The 16,825-nt window shown below is 38.7% G+C and overlaps 1 protein-coding gene across 15 annotated transcripts in view; it reads right to left on the reverse strand.

Annotated features, from left to right (window-relative positions):
- MAP7D3 (MAP7 domain containing 3) overlaps positions 1-16,825 on the reverse strand; it is a 145,756-nt gene that overhangs the window by 60,250 nt on the left and 68,681 nt on the right. For 5 of the 15 annotated variants that reach the window (XM_089672229.1, XM_089672237.1, XM_089672231.1 and 2 more), the window contains 2 exons: positions 5,644-5,739; positions 2,799-2,924 (listed from right to left, as the gene is read on the reverse strand). The exons of 3 other annotated variants lie outside the window; for them this stretch is intronic. In XM_089672229.1, coding sequence (XP_089528355.1) covers positions 2,799-2,924; positions 5,644-5,739 — 222 coding nt within the window. The remainder of the gene's footprint in view (positions 1-2,798; positions 2,925-5,643; positions 5,740-16,825) is intronic. 7 more of the 15 variants (XM_089672239.1, XM_089672238.1, XM_089672235.1 and 4 more) reach the window with 2 other exon arrangements.

The raw sequence follows: 16,825 nt of genomic DNA on the forward strand, positions 1-16,825 counted from the left end.
CATCGACAAGAAGCTTGGTGAGAACAAGACAACTGTTGGAGCGATTATTCACAAATGGAAGAAATACAAAATAACCATCAATCACCCTCAGTCTGAAGCTTCATGCAAGATTTCGCCTCATGGGTTAAGGATCATCGTGAGGGATCAGCCCAGAACTACATGGGAGGAGCTTACGAATTACATAATGATATAGGCAAAACAAGAAGACACATGTACAGGCCCATCTGAAGTTTGCAAATGAACATCTAAATTTTTCAGAGAAGGATTGGGATAAAAAGTACTGTGTTCAGATGAGACAAAAATTGAGCTCTTTGGAATTAACGCGACGTGTTTGGAGGAAGAAAAATGCTGACTATGACCCCAAGAACACAATCCCTACAGTCAAACACGGAGGTGGAAACATTATACTTTGGGGTGGTTTCTCTGCTAAAGGTACAGGCCGGCTTTGCCGCTTTGAGGGGTCAATGGAAGGGCCATGTATTATAAAATCTTGAATCAGAACCTTCTTCCCTCAGCCAGAACACTGAAGATGGGTCGTGGATGGGTCTTCCAGCATGACAATGACAAAAAAACATAACACCAAGGCAACAAAGGAGTAGCTCAAGAAGCAGCACATTAAGGTCATGGAGTGGCCTAGTCAGTCTCCACACCTCAATCCTATAGAAAATTTATGGAGGGAGGTGAAACTTCAAGTTGCCAAGCGACAGCCAAGAAACCTTAAGGATATAGAGAAGATGTGTAAGGAAGAGTGGACCAAAATCCCTACTGAGATGTGTGCAAATCTGGTAACCAACTACAAAAAACATCTTACCTCTGTGCTTGCCAACAAGGGCTTCTCCACCAAGTAGTGTCATGTTTTGTCAATGTTTAAGTCATGTTTTGCTTGGGGTCAAATACTTATTTTACTCACTGAACTGCAACTCAATTTGTAACATTTGCATAATGTGTTTTTTTTCCCGGATTTTTGGTTGATATTCTGTTTCTATCATTTAAAATACACCTATGATAAGAATATAGACCTTTAATTTATTTGTGGGTGGGAACGCTTAGAAAATCTGCAGGGGATCAAATAATTATTTTCCCCACTGAAAATCCACTTTATGTGCACTAAATGCAGAGCACAGAGCTGTGGGTGGATTCCAAGTCCTACTACAAGCTGTCTGCAGAAAGGGGCAAATGGAAGACCAATCACACCACACAAGAAAAGATAGCAGCAGCAACTGGTTTTTGTTACAGGAAAATTCTGCACAAAGGCAAAATGCAGGAATTATTTCATGAGGGATTAGTGCACAGATTATTTAAAGTAAACTTCGTTTAACCCAGATTTCAGGTTTTAATGAACACTAGCCAAATAAAGACCTCTAGTGGAAGCGTCAAAGCTGATAAACAGAAAGTGAGGGAAACCCTCCAAAACAGCAACACAGACCATAAAGAAAACCATACAATTTTGGCTGTGTTCTACTTTAAAGGAAACCTGTGTTTACAGAAACCTTCTTTAGAAAAACCCATTTGCCTGACTGTCATGCTGAACTAATGTCTTTCTAAATCACTGACCTGGAACCAGCATGCATTCACTTGCTGCATTTTCTAGGTCAGTGGCTGAGAAAGTAATGGTCAAAGAATAAGCATTACAGCCAGGCAACTATGAAAGTGGCCATCAATGGCAGTCTTCGTGTGTGGTGGTAGGGGGTATCCTGAAATGGACACAGGTAGCCCAGCACTCAGCCAAAAGATCAGCCAAATGTTTTTACTAAAACAAGAGGCAATTATGTCAAGAACCTTGACAAAATATATAATTTTCTATCAAATCTGTTGCTAATATATTTCAATGGCTGTGCATCCCCTTTATTTAATTAAGGTATTCTGGCTAAGGCAATGAAGCATATGCAAAAAAGGCAAACATTTTAGATTTTAACCAACTAAAGATAAATACAGTCCAGTACCTCCAATTTATATACAAGACCCACTTTGAGAATCCATAAAACATACATTTGGTTTGTGGACACAATGTCTCCCTTAAATATTTTCCAATATATTTCACTAATACGGTCTTAAAGATTTAGAAACACAATATTCAGATCAGTTCAAAATTTTCCAGATTAGTAAAGAGACCCAATATTTTAGAATAAAGTGGAATGATGGGTGGGAAAAAAAGATGAAGATTCCCATATTTAGATGTGGCTTGATCCAATTTCCAAGTATTTGAGGGATGCACAAATCTGCACTACTATGTGCATACAAGCTAAGAGTGTTGACCATTTTTTTTTATTAAAAGAAAACAAATTATTTATATATATATATATATATATATATATATATATATATATATATATATATATATAAAAACACTAACCGGTGGGGCTGTAGTAACATGGAGAGCCATTAACTCTCTAACCTTCTAAAGGCCAACCAATGAAATACAAGGGTCCTCATTTAGGACTACTTTATGGTTGCAAAAGCACACGTGATTTCACAGGGAAACAAAACCTGAAAGGGCTTAACCCCAGCAGATGTTAAAATTCTGTTGCATTATCATGGGAACCAAGGAAATTGACGGGTGTCTGCCATTGTTACTACTGCCAAATAAGAGTTCAGCTTTCTGTTAACTGAAGCAAATTAAAATATTGGATACCATAGTTGAGTGAGCAATAAGGTTTCAAACATTAGTAATAAAATACAGTGTGGGGGCATTCTCCATGATGCTGCATGCTACAGGATACAAATCTCCAAAATGACATAGTAATGTGGAGCACTCAGGTGGGAAGATGCTTGTGCAATTACCACGCTACTGGAGTTACCTGGCAAATCTTTTCCATCAGCTGATAATGTGGCAGCACTCTTACTCCTAGCTAGGGAAGACTGAGTGGGGGCGAGGAGGCGACTGATTAAACTACTATCCAGAGGGCTGGTCTGGGGGCGATGAGCTAAATAAACAAACCAAATGGGCGTTGTCACGAACATGTAAAATCCAATAAAGAGAAAATACAGAAACGGGATCAAAAGCATCAAGCACCAAGAGAAAATAGCATTAAAAGTGGAAAGGAAGCAAGAAAGATAACATACAATCGACATGAGCAAGTTATCTAAAAGAGCCAGTGTTACTATTCAACATGTCATATTTCAATGTGAACTTTTCACAAGATTAGGTACTTAAAATATGTTTACAACAACATTGTTTATAGAATTGATCATGCAGTAAAATAAAAGAAAAAAATAGGACCATTTAATATACTGGTCAAGACCTTGCTGAAATAAAACCAATTGTTAGAATGTTAGAGAACAATGACTATAGCAGATGCATAGAAATTAATAAATTATATCAAAAAGGGTCCTGTGTAAGAAACTTAAAAGGGTTAGTTTTGCAATGTAAATTTGACAGTGGAGCATTCACATAGCAGCAAGCTATTACATAACTGGCTTCAAGCATAAACGATTGTTTTTAGAACATACTATACAACAATATATGTCACAAGTTTGTTTTGCTGGCTACAGACTGACAGATCTGCCCATCCTGTGGATGGATCTCTGCTCAGAGTGGCAGAAATTTGCTGATTTAGGGCATCTTAATCTTAGCTTTTAACATATACAGTAGGTATAGAAAATAATCACCCCCTTTAAAATAACCATTTTGTTGCTTTGCAGCCTGAAATGAAGACCGACACAAGATTTGTTTTATCCAGCTATATTTACTTAGTGCAACTTATAACATTCAAGTGAAAAATATAACACCAATATGCCAGGAACAAAATTCAAAAACAGAATCACTGAGATGGAAAAAGGATCACCCCCTTGTGTCTGTATTTTGTTGAACCACATTTTACTTTAATTACAGCCTTTAGTGTGTTGGGAAAGGTTTCTACTAACTTTGCACATCTAGACTTTGCAACATTTGCCCACTCTTTGCAAAACTGCTCAAGTTCAGTTAAACTTGATAGTGACCACTGATGGACTGCAGTCTTCAAGTCATTCCACAGATTTTCAATGGGGCTTAAGCCTAGGTCATGTAAGGACATTCACCTTTTTCTCCTTCAACCACTGTGTGGTCATTTTCACTGTGTGCATTGGGTCATTGTCATGTTGGAAGGTTAACCTTCTTCCCATTGACAACTTTCAATGGGAAATTCAATGGGCAGCAGAATTTCCTCAAAAAATTGACGGTATTTTGCTCCATACATTTTCCCTTCTATCCTGACAAGTTTTCCAGTCCCTGTTGAAGAGAAACACCCCCATAACAGGATATTACCACTTCCATGCTTTACTGTAGGAATTGTGTTATTTAGATGGAGAGCTGTATAGGATTTCTGCTAGATATATTGTTTAATGTTGAGGCCAAATAATTCAGTTTTAGTCTCATCTGACCAGAACACCTTTTTCCATGTGGCCTAAGAATCTTTAAGGTGCATTTTGGCCTTTCTTGAGGAGCAGCTTATTTCTTGCAACCCTCCCATATAAGCCACACTTGTGGAGAAGTTGTGATACCATTGTCACATGCACACAATGACCACTCTGTCAAATTCCTGCAACTGCTTCAGAGTTTCAGAGTTGCTGTAGGCCTCCTGGTAGCCTCTCTGAACAGTTTCTTCCTGGCTTTTTCATTCAGTTTGGATCAACGTCTTGATTCATTGAAGGTCTGTGCTGTGCAAAATATCTTGCACTTCTTAATAATAGACTTCGCTGTGCTTCTAGTCATTGATAAAGCCTTTGCAGTGTTTTTGGATCCATTGCCTGACTTGTGCTTTCCACAACTTTATCCCGGAGATCTTTTGACAGTGCCTTGCCACCTATAGTTTATTATTTGCTTCAGTTGTACTATCAGGGACTGAAATGCTTCAGGAAAGCTCTTTTCAAGCTGAGCTAGTCAAAATGACCACAGCTGGATGACAGCTGAAAGTCAAATGGCTTTGTGTGCCACTGAGAAGGTGATTAGCTACACCTGACTGAGTTTACAAGTCATTTTTAGGAGGGGGTGATCCTTTTTTCAAACTCATCAATTAGGTTTTTTAATTTGTTTCTAACATGTTGGTGTTATCCCTTTCACTTGGATGTTATAAGTTGCACGAATACAGCTGGATAAAACAAAAACAGAGTCTGTTTTCATTTCAGGCTGTGAAGCAACAAAATGTGATTTTAAAGGGGAGTGATTCTTTTCTATAGCCAATGTAGTATCTTTTTAATGAGCTTGTGTCATATTCGGCACACAGCATCTCTAAATTTGAGAGAAAAAAATACTTTATGAACAATGCATTTGCACTCCGAAATGTGCGATTTTAAAGAGAAAAACACTGAAGACCTGAGTACATGAGGAGCTAATAGTATATGAGAACGTGCGCGCGTTTACTAAAACAAAACATGCAAAATCTGGTGCAGCTCTGCATAAAAACCAATCAGCTTCCAGGTTTTATTGTCAAAGTTTAATTGAACACGCTGGTTAGAATCTGGTGCAGCTGTGCATGGTAGCCAATTAGCTTTTGAGTGTTTCAGTAGACCCCTCTCGTGTCATTTTACGCTGCACAATGTTTGCGCTTGAATAAATCCTATTTAGCAGATTGTATTCTGCATGCTGAAGCCTGGGTGCTGGGATATGGTGAGCAGTTGTCAGTCTGAAGCCATGCTAAGCACACATAAAGCAGATTAAACAGACACCTGTGTTTTCTTCCTTCTTCACACCCTCTACAAGTGAAGAAGATTTTTTGTTATTCAACCTGCTGAGCGAAGAGCTTCTCTTCTGGGCTGCTCCACCTAAAATGTCAAATCAATAAAATACATATGTTCACACTAAAATATGATTAAAAAAGAAACTAAGTGAAAAGACACTTGGGGTCTTTGGTATGACCCTTTTCTGCCAATTAAAATACCAGCTCAGGAGGCCCTTTACAGTCTGTGCCAACCTCTGTGTCCACTAGATAGTAGTCTCACAGATGGCTATGGCTACTCTCCAACACACAAACAGGATAAGCAGAATGGACCCACTGAGTGGACAATGTCATTTAAATAAACCTCTTGCTCTCCAGAGGATTTACCCCTCTTCCTGACCAGGCTTCTTTTTTTTTTTTTGCAATACGGCGCTGCATTACTTTAACTGACAATTGCGTGGTCATGCAACGCTGTACCCAAATTAAATTTTTTTCCCCTCAGAAATAGAGATTTCTTTCGGTGGTATTTACATACATATATACACACACACACACACACACACACGCACGCGTCATTTTGCACACCCTTGCCGCCCTGTAGCAGTATCTCTGCTATAGGGCGGCGGGAAAGCAGTTAAAGTAATTATAAAGAGTGTTGATCACTTCTACAACTAACATTACTATTCTGTATCACAAGCTGAAAGTATAATAAGAAAATATTTTGCTGTGAATTCCAAAACTAAAAGCTGAACTGGAAATAAAAACATTAATACAGGTATGCATTTGACATGAATCATAACCTTTTTAAAATGTCACTAGTGTAAGTAGCTACATCTTTTGGCACAAATTGCTTATAATTCCCTATATAGCGGAATTCAAACTGGTAGAGACTGAGTGAATCAGGCATGCTGCGTGCATATTTTCTGACAAAGAACATGCTACAAGGGGAGAAGCAGCATGAGCAGAGGGATTGTCATGCTGTCAACTCAGCGCTGCTCTCTGGTAGGGCCAAACTCGTAAAACACTTTCCATGCTAACCCACCATACCATGCCCAAGTACTGATCCATGCTATATACCAAGTTACCCAATTTATTTATTGATGGTGAGGCAAACAGCCACTGATGTGACTGCATTTTGGATGTCACTCTTAATCACCTATAGTTCTGATAACTCTTTTGGTTACGGCATTGTTACTTCAAATTTAAACTATTTCTGGTACAAATTAAGTTTCTATTAAGAGTGCTGTATACTATGCCATCTCATAGCCTGCGATGGAACAACCATGTCATTTGCTCAATGCTTTGTATTATATGACTAATTGCAATGCTGTACTCTACTGCTGAATATTAGGACCTCAGGTATTACTCCCACATTCAAGGCCAAACATCTTGGCACCCCTGCATTTGTCAGATAAAGCACCACCAGAGAAAATTGTTGCAGTTACAAATGTTTAGGCATGTAATGTTTATTTTACTTGTATTGGTACGACAAGAAAAGGGGAGAAAAAAAAAATGCCAAATGTGACACATTCCACACAAAACCCTAAAGATAGACTGGACAAAATTATTGGCACCTTTCATTTAATATTTGGTAGCACACCCTTTGGAAGAAAACTGAAATTGCTTCCTGTAACCATCAATTAATTTCTTAGAACCTCTCTACTGGAATTTTGGACCGTTCTTTTTTCGCCAACTGCTCCAGGTCTCTCAGATTGGAAGGGTTCCTTTTCACAACTCAAAAAAACCTCCTGCGCTCACAAGGACTCCTACCCTATAACCACAAGCTGCTGACACTAAACTTATACCCAAAATAAGTGAACAGTGCAAAAAATATAAAAGTGCAGCGCTAATTAATAAACGTAATACAATAAAACTCAATACACCCCCAAAATAAATCCAAGATCCTCAATATATATACAGTGTCATGCATGTATTCCCTCTAGGGGAATGTCTTGTGCAAAACGTGAAAAATTATGTATTATATAAAATATCATATACAATAACAGTGGTACCACACTTAAAGTGCACAAACGGATGAACAAAATTCAAATACGAGAAAAGTCCAAAATTAATAATAATAATAATACTAATGATGCAGTGCTTAATGATGAGCTTCACACTCCACTCTTCATGCAAAATTATGTGCAGTGTACGTGATTCACACGTGCCAATCCTTAACGGCCAAAATGCCCCCTCACCTCCTTCCTTAGACCCCAAGGGGCCAGCACGCTTTCAGGATCACACGACCCTATCAGTATGGATCACTCTCTAGATAATGTCTTCCTCCTCCAGCGTCCACCAGTTTAGCAGCCAGCTCCTCCCAGGGTCATAGTAAGACACAAGCAGAGACCCTCCATAGTGCAACCAGTAATTTTATTGGTAATAGGTATATAAAGTAGATTTCCACTCACAAAAACGACGAATATTCCAGCCTCCTACCACATGCTATGGGTGTACTGCATGGGTAATACACAGGGTGTTCCAATATGGCCCCCACGCCGGAAATGACGTCACCGCGTTTACCGGAAGCTCCTCTTCACGTACCAACGCGTTGGGTCACGTCCGCCACGTTTACCGGAAGCTCCTCCCCACGTACCGACGCGTTGCGTCACGTCCGCCACGTGACTTCATCAGGGTCACCCTGATGAAGCCACGTGGCGGACGTGACGCAACGCGTCGGTACGTGGGGAGGAGCTTCCGGTAAACGCGGTGACGTCATTTCCGGCGTGGGGGCCATATTGGAACACCCTGTGTATTACCCATGCAGTACACCCATAGCATGTGGTAGGAGGCTGGAATATTCGTCGTTTTTGTGAGTGGAAATCTACTTTATATACCTATTACCAATAAAATTACTGGTTGCACTATGGAGGGTCTCTGCTTGTGTCTTACTATGACCCTGGGAGGAGCTGGCTGCTAAACTGGTGGACGCTGGAGGAGGAAGACATTATCTAGAGAGTGATCCATACTGATAGGGTCGTGTGATCCTGAAAGCGTGCTGGCCCCTTGGGGTCTAAGGAAGGAGGTGAGGGGGCATTTTGGCCGTTAAGGATTGGCACGTGTGAATCACGTACACTGCACATAATTTTGCATGAAGAGTGGAGTGTGAAGCTCATCATTAAGCACTGCATCATTAGTATTATTATTATTAATTTTGGACTTTTCTCGTATTTGAATTTTGTTCATCCGTTTGTGCACTTTAAGTGTGGTACCACTGTATTATTATATATATTTTATATAATACATAATTTTTCACGTTTTGCACAAGACATTCCCCTAGAGGGAATACATGCATGACACTGTATATATATTGAGGATCTTGGATTTATTTTGGGGGTGTATTGAGTTTTATTGTATTACGTTTATTAATTAGCGCTGCACTTTTATATTTTTTGTCCTTTTCACAACTGCTGTTTTGAGATCCCTCCACAGGTGCTCTATTGGATTGATATATTTGGACTCATTGCTGGCCAGTTCAGTACTCTCCAGTGCTTTGTCTTAAACCATTTCTGGGTGCTTTTTGACGTGTGCTTTGGATCTCTGGAGGTGAACTTGTAACCTTGAGATTTTCCATGCTTTTCCACAATTTTTGTCCTCAAATCCTCAGACAATTCTTTGACGCTTTTTCTCTTTTCCATGCTCCATGTGGCACACAGAGACACACAACAGAAAGGCTCAGTCAATTTTTCACCATTTTAACTGGTTGCCAATGTGATTTAAATAATGTCAGCACCTGTTAATACAGGAGAGTTTAATGACAAATTACAGGAGCATCACAAACCTGAAATGCAATTATTTCTTACAATTTTGAGAAGGTGGCAATAATTTTGTCCAGTCCATTTTTGGAGTTTTAAATGGAATGTGTAAGATTTGGCTTTTTGTGTCATACCAATACAAATAAAAGAAATAAACACAAAAATGCCTAAACATTTGTAATTGCCAAAATGTTCTGGGCGAAGTGGTGTATTATCTGACAAATGCATGGGTGCCAATATTTTTGGTTATGACTGTATATAGTACTTTGTATATATTTTGATCATGTATATATTTTTTCTGCGCCACCCATAATAAAATAAAATCGCAGTTCCCATTTATGCAATCAAAGTAGAACTATAGACAAAATGTATTTTCCAGTTTTGATAGAGTAAGGGAAGGTTAAAACCCCTGTCAGTTTATATTTTGCCATCTGTGCCCCTTTGGGGAGGGATTCCCCTTCACTTCCTGTACCACCCCTCTATTACTGTTCTAGGTACAACCCAAAATATGGGATTTTCTTTTACTTTCACTCTTGATGATAACGGTAAACAGAACAAATCTCCCTAAAGGGAGTAGAAATAGCAATAAATACCTAACAAGTATTCTAATCCTTCTCCACAATGTCTAAAACTTAAAAAAAAGTTTTGCCTTTAGTTATATTTTAACTGTGTATTTAGCCATTTGCCTGGACTTCAGCTTCAGTAAACCAGTATATACCATAAACAGATACTGAACAGACTATTCATAAAAACAAAACCTTTTAGATGACTTCTGCCATGTTCTCCGAATTCCTGGGCACTGCTGCAAACATATTTTTACAGTTTCTGGCAGTGCTGAGTGGATCAAAGTGAACTCTGTCTTGTAATGTCTGATCATCCAGGTTGCTAAAAAATACTGTGACCTTAGTGGGGTTTGCCAGTATGTACACTGTAATAGAAAAGCATTCAAGTATAACTAAAGGCAAAAATGGCTTTTTAGTGGAGTGGAGATGGATTAGAAAGCCTGTTTTTATTGCTACCTGTCCCCAGAACAGTAATACAGTGACCTGGGGGGGGGGCAATGGATCCCTTTAATTTTCAGGGATATCCTCTCACTTCCTGTTTTGGATATAGGACAGGAAGTGAAAGTAAAAGTCCCCAATGGGACACAGATGGCATAAAAAAAAAATGAAAAGGGGTTATAACCCTACTTTACTCTATCCAAAATGAGGAAAAAAAATGCCTATAATACTACTTTAATACCAATTCATAGCCCCTTCTTTAGATTTCTTCTTTACATTAGAGTAAAGTTCCCCGCACTGAGTCCACTTTGACCCGCAACCTACAGGTGAAATTCAAAAAATTTGAATATTGTGCAAAAGTTCATTTATTTCAGTAATGCAACTTACACTTCCACCCCATGAGGACGTCTATGACGAAAAGCTTAGGTCGGTGCCTTTGGATGTGACGTTCAGCATGTTCCTGGTCTCCTTGCACATTGTTTGTGCATGTTTAGCTGGGTCTGAGTCGCTTGTATTCAGTACACACCCTGTCTATACTGGTGTCAGTCTGGACACCTTGCTTGTATGTGCATTTCTTCATTAAAGTTTGATGTTTTTTTTAAAACATACTGCACCATGATTGTTCACTTTTTTCTTTCGAGTGATGGTCTGATCATCTCTCAGTTTGGATACTAAATCACCTTTGGAGTGGATTTTCAGCTTTGCAGAACATCATCTGTTGGAGTTCATCCCTCATTTTTTCAGTATTGCGGTCACCATATTGATTATTGCTCCCAGAGTAACAAGTGCTATATGCTGGTTTTTTCAACAATCAGCATATTACTTTGGTGAGTTTTATTTAACCATTTTTGGTGGTGGATTCACTTGGTAATTATTTTGGACATTATAGATTATTTAAACTTTTGGACTTTCTTTTTTGCTGGATTTCACTTTGATCTAATATATTGTTTATTGTTTTGTCACTTTTGTATGTATTTAAGCGCAAACTATATTTTTTTTGAAGTTTAATATATGAGATAGACTCATTACATGTAAAGCAAGATAGTTCAAGCTGTGATTTGTCATAATTGTGATGATTATGGCTTACAGCTCATGAAAACCCCAAATCCACAATCTCAGAAAATTAGAATATTGTGAAAAGGTGCAATATTCTAGGCTCAAAGTGTCCCACTCTAATCAGCTAATTAAGCCATAACACCTGCAAAGGGTTCCTGAGCCTTTAAATGGTCTCTCAGTCTGGTTCAGTAGAAATCACAATCATGGGAAAGACTGCTGACCAGACAGTTGTACAGAAAACCATCATTGACACCCTCCACAAGGAGGGAAAGCCTCAAAAGGTAATTGCAAAAGAAGTTGGATGTTCCCAAAGTGCTGTATCAAAGCACATTAATAGAAAGTTATGTGGAAGGGAAAAGTGTGGAAGAAAGAGGTGCACAAGCAGCAGGTATGGCTGCAGCCTGGAGAGGATTGTCAGGAAAAGGACATTCAAAAGTGTTATGGACTTTCACAAGGAGTGGACTGAGGCTGGAGTCAGTGCATCAAAAGCCACCACACAGAGACGGATCCTGGACATGGGCTTCAAATGTCGTATTCCTCTTGTCAAGCCACTCCTGAACAACAAACAACGTCAGAAGCGTCTTACCTGGGCTAAAGAAAAACAGACCTGGTCTGTTGCTCAGTGGTCCAAAGTCCTCTTTTCTGATGAGAACAACTTTTGCATCTCATTTGGAAACCAAGGCCCCAGAGTATGGAGGAAGAATGGAGAGGCACACACTGCAAGATGCTTGAAGTCCAGTGTGAAGTTTCCACAGTCTGTGTTGATTTGGGGAGCCATGTCATCTGCTGGTGTTGGTCCACTGTGTTTCATTAAGTCCAGGGTCAACGCAGCCATCTACCAGGAGATTTTGGAGCACTTCATGCTTCCTTCCACAGACGAGCTTTATGGAGATGCTGACTTCATTTTCCAGCAGGACTTGGCACCTGCCCACACTGCCAAAAGCACCAAAACCTGGTTCAATTACCGTGGGATTACTGTGCTTGATTGGCCAGGAAACTCGCCTGACCTGAACCCCATAGAGAATCTATAGGGCATTGCCAAGAGAAAGATGAGAGACATGAGACCGAGTGATGCAGAAGAGCTGAAGGCCGCTATTGAAGCATTCTGGTCTTCCATAACACTTCAGCAGTGCCACAGGCTGATAGCTTCCATGCCACGCCACATTGAGGCAGTAATTGCTGCAAAAGAGGCCCAAATCAAGTACTGAGTACATATGCATGCTTATACTTTTCAGGAGGTCCGATATTGTTCTATGTACAATCCTTGTTTTATTGATTGCATATAATATTCTAATTTTCTGAGATTGTGGATTTGGGGTTTTCATGAGCTGTTCATCACAATTATGACAAATCACGGCTTGAACTATCTTGCTTTGCATGTAATGAGTCTATCTCATATATTAGTTTCACCTTTTAAGTTGCATTACTGAAATAAATGAACTTTTGCACAATATTCTAATTTTTCGAGTTTCACCTGTATGTTCGCAGCTGGAGCCAGCGGCTTTACTTGTATATGCACATACCTCCATAGTGTCAGGCATGACACGTGGCAATGTGAGCGTACCTATTATGGTTTTTATTAATAAATAATAGATTGTTTTACGCTATGAAGCCTTGCTCCCTGTTTTTTGACATGTTGGCAAATGGTCTGAAAAAGTTAGAACCTTGCAAGCCCATTAATGAAGAGATTGGATTAACCCATCGTTGGCTGTTAAGGATTGTATAGTTCTCCAACAAGGTGGAAGTGGATTGCATGGTGCATGATACCTTTTAAAGAGAAAAACATTTTTAATTTGCATTTTAAGTTGTGTTGAAAGAGGTGAACCATTTATATGAAGAGGTGAAGGACACTGGGTGCTTTGACATCACATTTTTATGCAAAGTGATTTTTTTGTAGTAATTTATTTCTATGTATTTATATTATACTTTTTTTTGCACATATTGCACCTGATGGTGGACATTAACCACTTGCCCTCCAGGGGATTTACTCCCTTCCTGACCAGGCCATTTTTTCTGCAATAAAGCGCTGCGTTATTTACACTGCCAATTGAGCGGTGATGCAACACTGCACCCAAATGAAATTTACGTCCTTTTTTTCCCTCACAAATGGAGCTTTCTTTTGGTGGTATTTTTTTTTTAACTTTTTTTCCCTATAAACAAAAAAAGACCGACAATTTTGAAACAAAAAACACTATAATTTTTTACTTTTTGCTATTAAACATGTCCAGTAAAAAAAAAAAAAAATAATCAAAACGTATTCTGCTGCGTCTTTACTAAAAAAAATTCCAATACGTGTAAATTAATTAAAAGTGTATATATATATATAAACCTGCGCTAATAAAACCACAATAGATAATAAAAAAAATGAGTTGTAAAACATATAGCAGCTGAACACCAACACCCTGATACTAGGCAATCCACAATAATACATAAAATTATTGTGGTTTAGCTACCCCAATTAAGGTCCATTGTTGATAGATCTTTATCTGCTCTTTTGGAGATCTGGAGGATCTGGAGGAGGATTCAAGTGTCCGGCTTTCTGGATTATTTAGACAAAGTGCATTCTGGTAAGCCTTCTGTAGTAGTGGTTGGTGACAACAACTATTCTTGGATTTTATTTTGTTTCATCACAACCGCTGGGACTTTTCTTTCATTTTTGGATGGACTATATTTTTTGATACACTTTTCACGGTTTCTTTATGATTATTTGTCACTTTTTAAGCGCTGCACTTTTATGTATTAGTGTAAATTAATTGGTTTTACATGAAAGTTATAGCATTTACAAATGGTGGTATATATACTGGAATGTTTTTTTTTTTTATTTACTAGTAATGGCGTTGATCAGCAACTTATAGCGGGATAGCAGCGGACATTCTGACACTGGGGGGAACTGACTTGATGTCACTGACATCCCCAGTGACACCAACACAGTGATCAGTGCTAGCAAAAAGCACTGACACTGTACTAATAGCACTGGGCAGGAAGGGTTTAACAGGTGGGGCGATCAAAGGGTTTATTTTATACTATGTGCTGTTTTACTATGTGGGCTGTGTGTGCTTTATACTGTAAGCACACTGCTTTGTATGACTCTGCTATGCAGAGCCATACAAAGCAATGTGCAGGAGCTGACAGGGGAGAGATCGGTATTGTTTACATACAGGTTTCTTCCCCGTTGGTAATACCCGGAGATTGCCGAGTGCCAGTGGGGAGTCACCGGCCGAGGCCCGGTGATTGACAGCCGAGGCCGCAAAATAGCTATCTATATATCTATATCTATCTATATATACACACACACACACACACACACACACACACACACATACATACATACACACACACGTGATTATGTGCACCGTGCCGCCCTGTAGCAGTATTTCCGCTATAGGGTGGCACAGAAGCAGTTGAGGGCTTTGTTTATTTGGATTTAATAAGAAATATTATGGACACATTGTTTGTGTACTGAGTTGCACAATATTTTGAAAGTGAATATTTTGTTGGTACATTTTATACGGTTCTATTTGAACACCTATTATAGCACATATTTGCTTCTCTACTCCCCAAAGTGCTCATTATCTGACTGTCTCCGTTCTTCATAATTTGAGGCAAGCAAAAGGTGACATTTTTCTAAAGCTCTGATTGGGCTTGGCAGGCATTTTACCTGACAACTTGTCTGTTGAGACATGGTTTCCCCACAGAAGCTAGAACCTCATGTATTCACAAGGTCACAACAAAAGTGGCCATATTCTAGCAGGATTCCCTAATTTTAATACTACCCCATATGCTCAAACCCTACTAAAATACAAAAAAAAAAAAATAAAAAAAATGTGAAAAAACACGTGAAAACATAGTCTCCAAAAACAAAATTATACACTCGTGTCCAAAATTAAAGTCATTTCCAATTTGGATTCCAATAAGGAAAAATCCCAAAGCCTGGTCAGTGAGCCCTCCAAATGGCTTCAACGGACAATGTGAACCTCAAAAAAAGAAAAAAACTTATATAGTGCGTTACCCTTATAAACAAATGATCAAAAATGAATATGCTCTGTGCAACTACAAATCAAGTGTGACCACATAAGTGAAAAGTGAACACTGTGCAACAACCGTGATGGTGAATCACTCTTGTGAAATACAATAATCCAAGTGACAATAGCAGTGTAAGGAATAAATACCCTTACCAAATGGCCATAAAACCACGCCTTAATACCACAAGGGGTATATTAAATTTATTCCAAAGACCGCCTTCCCAGCCTGAGTATTAATCTTTATGATGTCATCACAGCCTCATAGATGCTTCTCCTAGATGTCATCAGGGCTTTAGCAGGAGTACTCCATAGTACTCATAGTACCCATGCTCCACAGATGTACATGATATATGGCAAGGATATAGTGTAATTCCGTATATAATGTTCAGAATATACTTTATTATTGCTCTTACTTTAAATAAACATTAAAACCGCCATATTCCCATGACTCCAAACCTCTGCAGTGTCCGAGCAGCTTCCAGGAGTGTTTGGTAAGAATTTCTACCAGCCACTCCGCCACTTCCGGTTCCTCCGTGTGCATCCAATGTCACTTCCCTTTGACGCGTTTCATCACTTCCAGGACTTAATCATAAGGGGTGTGTTTGTCGGACTGATCGGCCGCACTTATACCCCTCCTCTCAATGGCTCCGAGACCACGGCCGCCATATTAAAGCAGGGAAAGGTGCCAGTAATGTTCCGTACTTATAATGTCTCTACTTCATAACAGAATCTGCAGCTGCTATACAACTTCTCCCTTACCTTAAATATCCCTAAGCACCCTCATGTACAACAATATACCCCCACAGAAGAATACATCTCAAATAGCTTCTCAGGAATACTATATAGACATAAACAATCTATCCTATGCCAGCCTTATATTAATCCAATTTTATAGGCTACGTAATAGCGGTATTTTATATAATGATATTGATGATTATTTTATATTATGGTTTATTATATATTTGTTTTAATAATTCATATTTAATTTTTATCACTAGTGAACATGATTAGAGGAGATATTAAAGATGATATTCTAGATTATTTAATAATTGATTGGGATCATATTTTAGTATATAGGTAGGAGGAATATTAATTATTGCCATTTATGTAAATTTGATATGTTGGTTTTAATAAGTACACAATAAGACATAAGGAAATTTATATAAGGGAACCTTTGTTAGTTGCATATAGATCAGGGTTATATATATATATATATATATATATATATATATCTTTATTAAACAGGTAATGTGCCCCTTTTACTTGGTTATGGGCATATACAATGAAGCCCTATAAGATTAACATGAGGATGGCATAGGATAGATTGTTTATGTTTATATAGTATTCCTGAGAAGCTA

The sequence above is a fragment of the Staurois parvus genome, unplaced genomic scaffold (assembly GCF_062004578.1).
Source record: "Staurois parvus isolate SC_StPar_1 unplaced genomic scaffold, SC_StPar_1.0 ptg000123l, whole genome shotgun sequence".
NCBI classification, from domain to species: Eukaryota; Metazoa; Chordata; class Amphibia; order Anura; family Ranidae; genus Staurois; species Staurois parvus.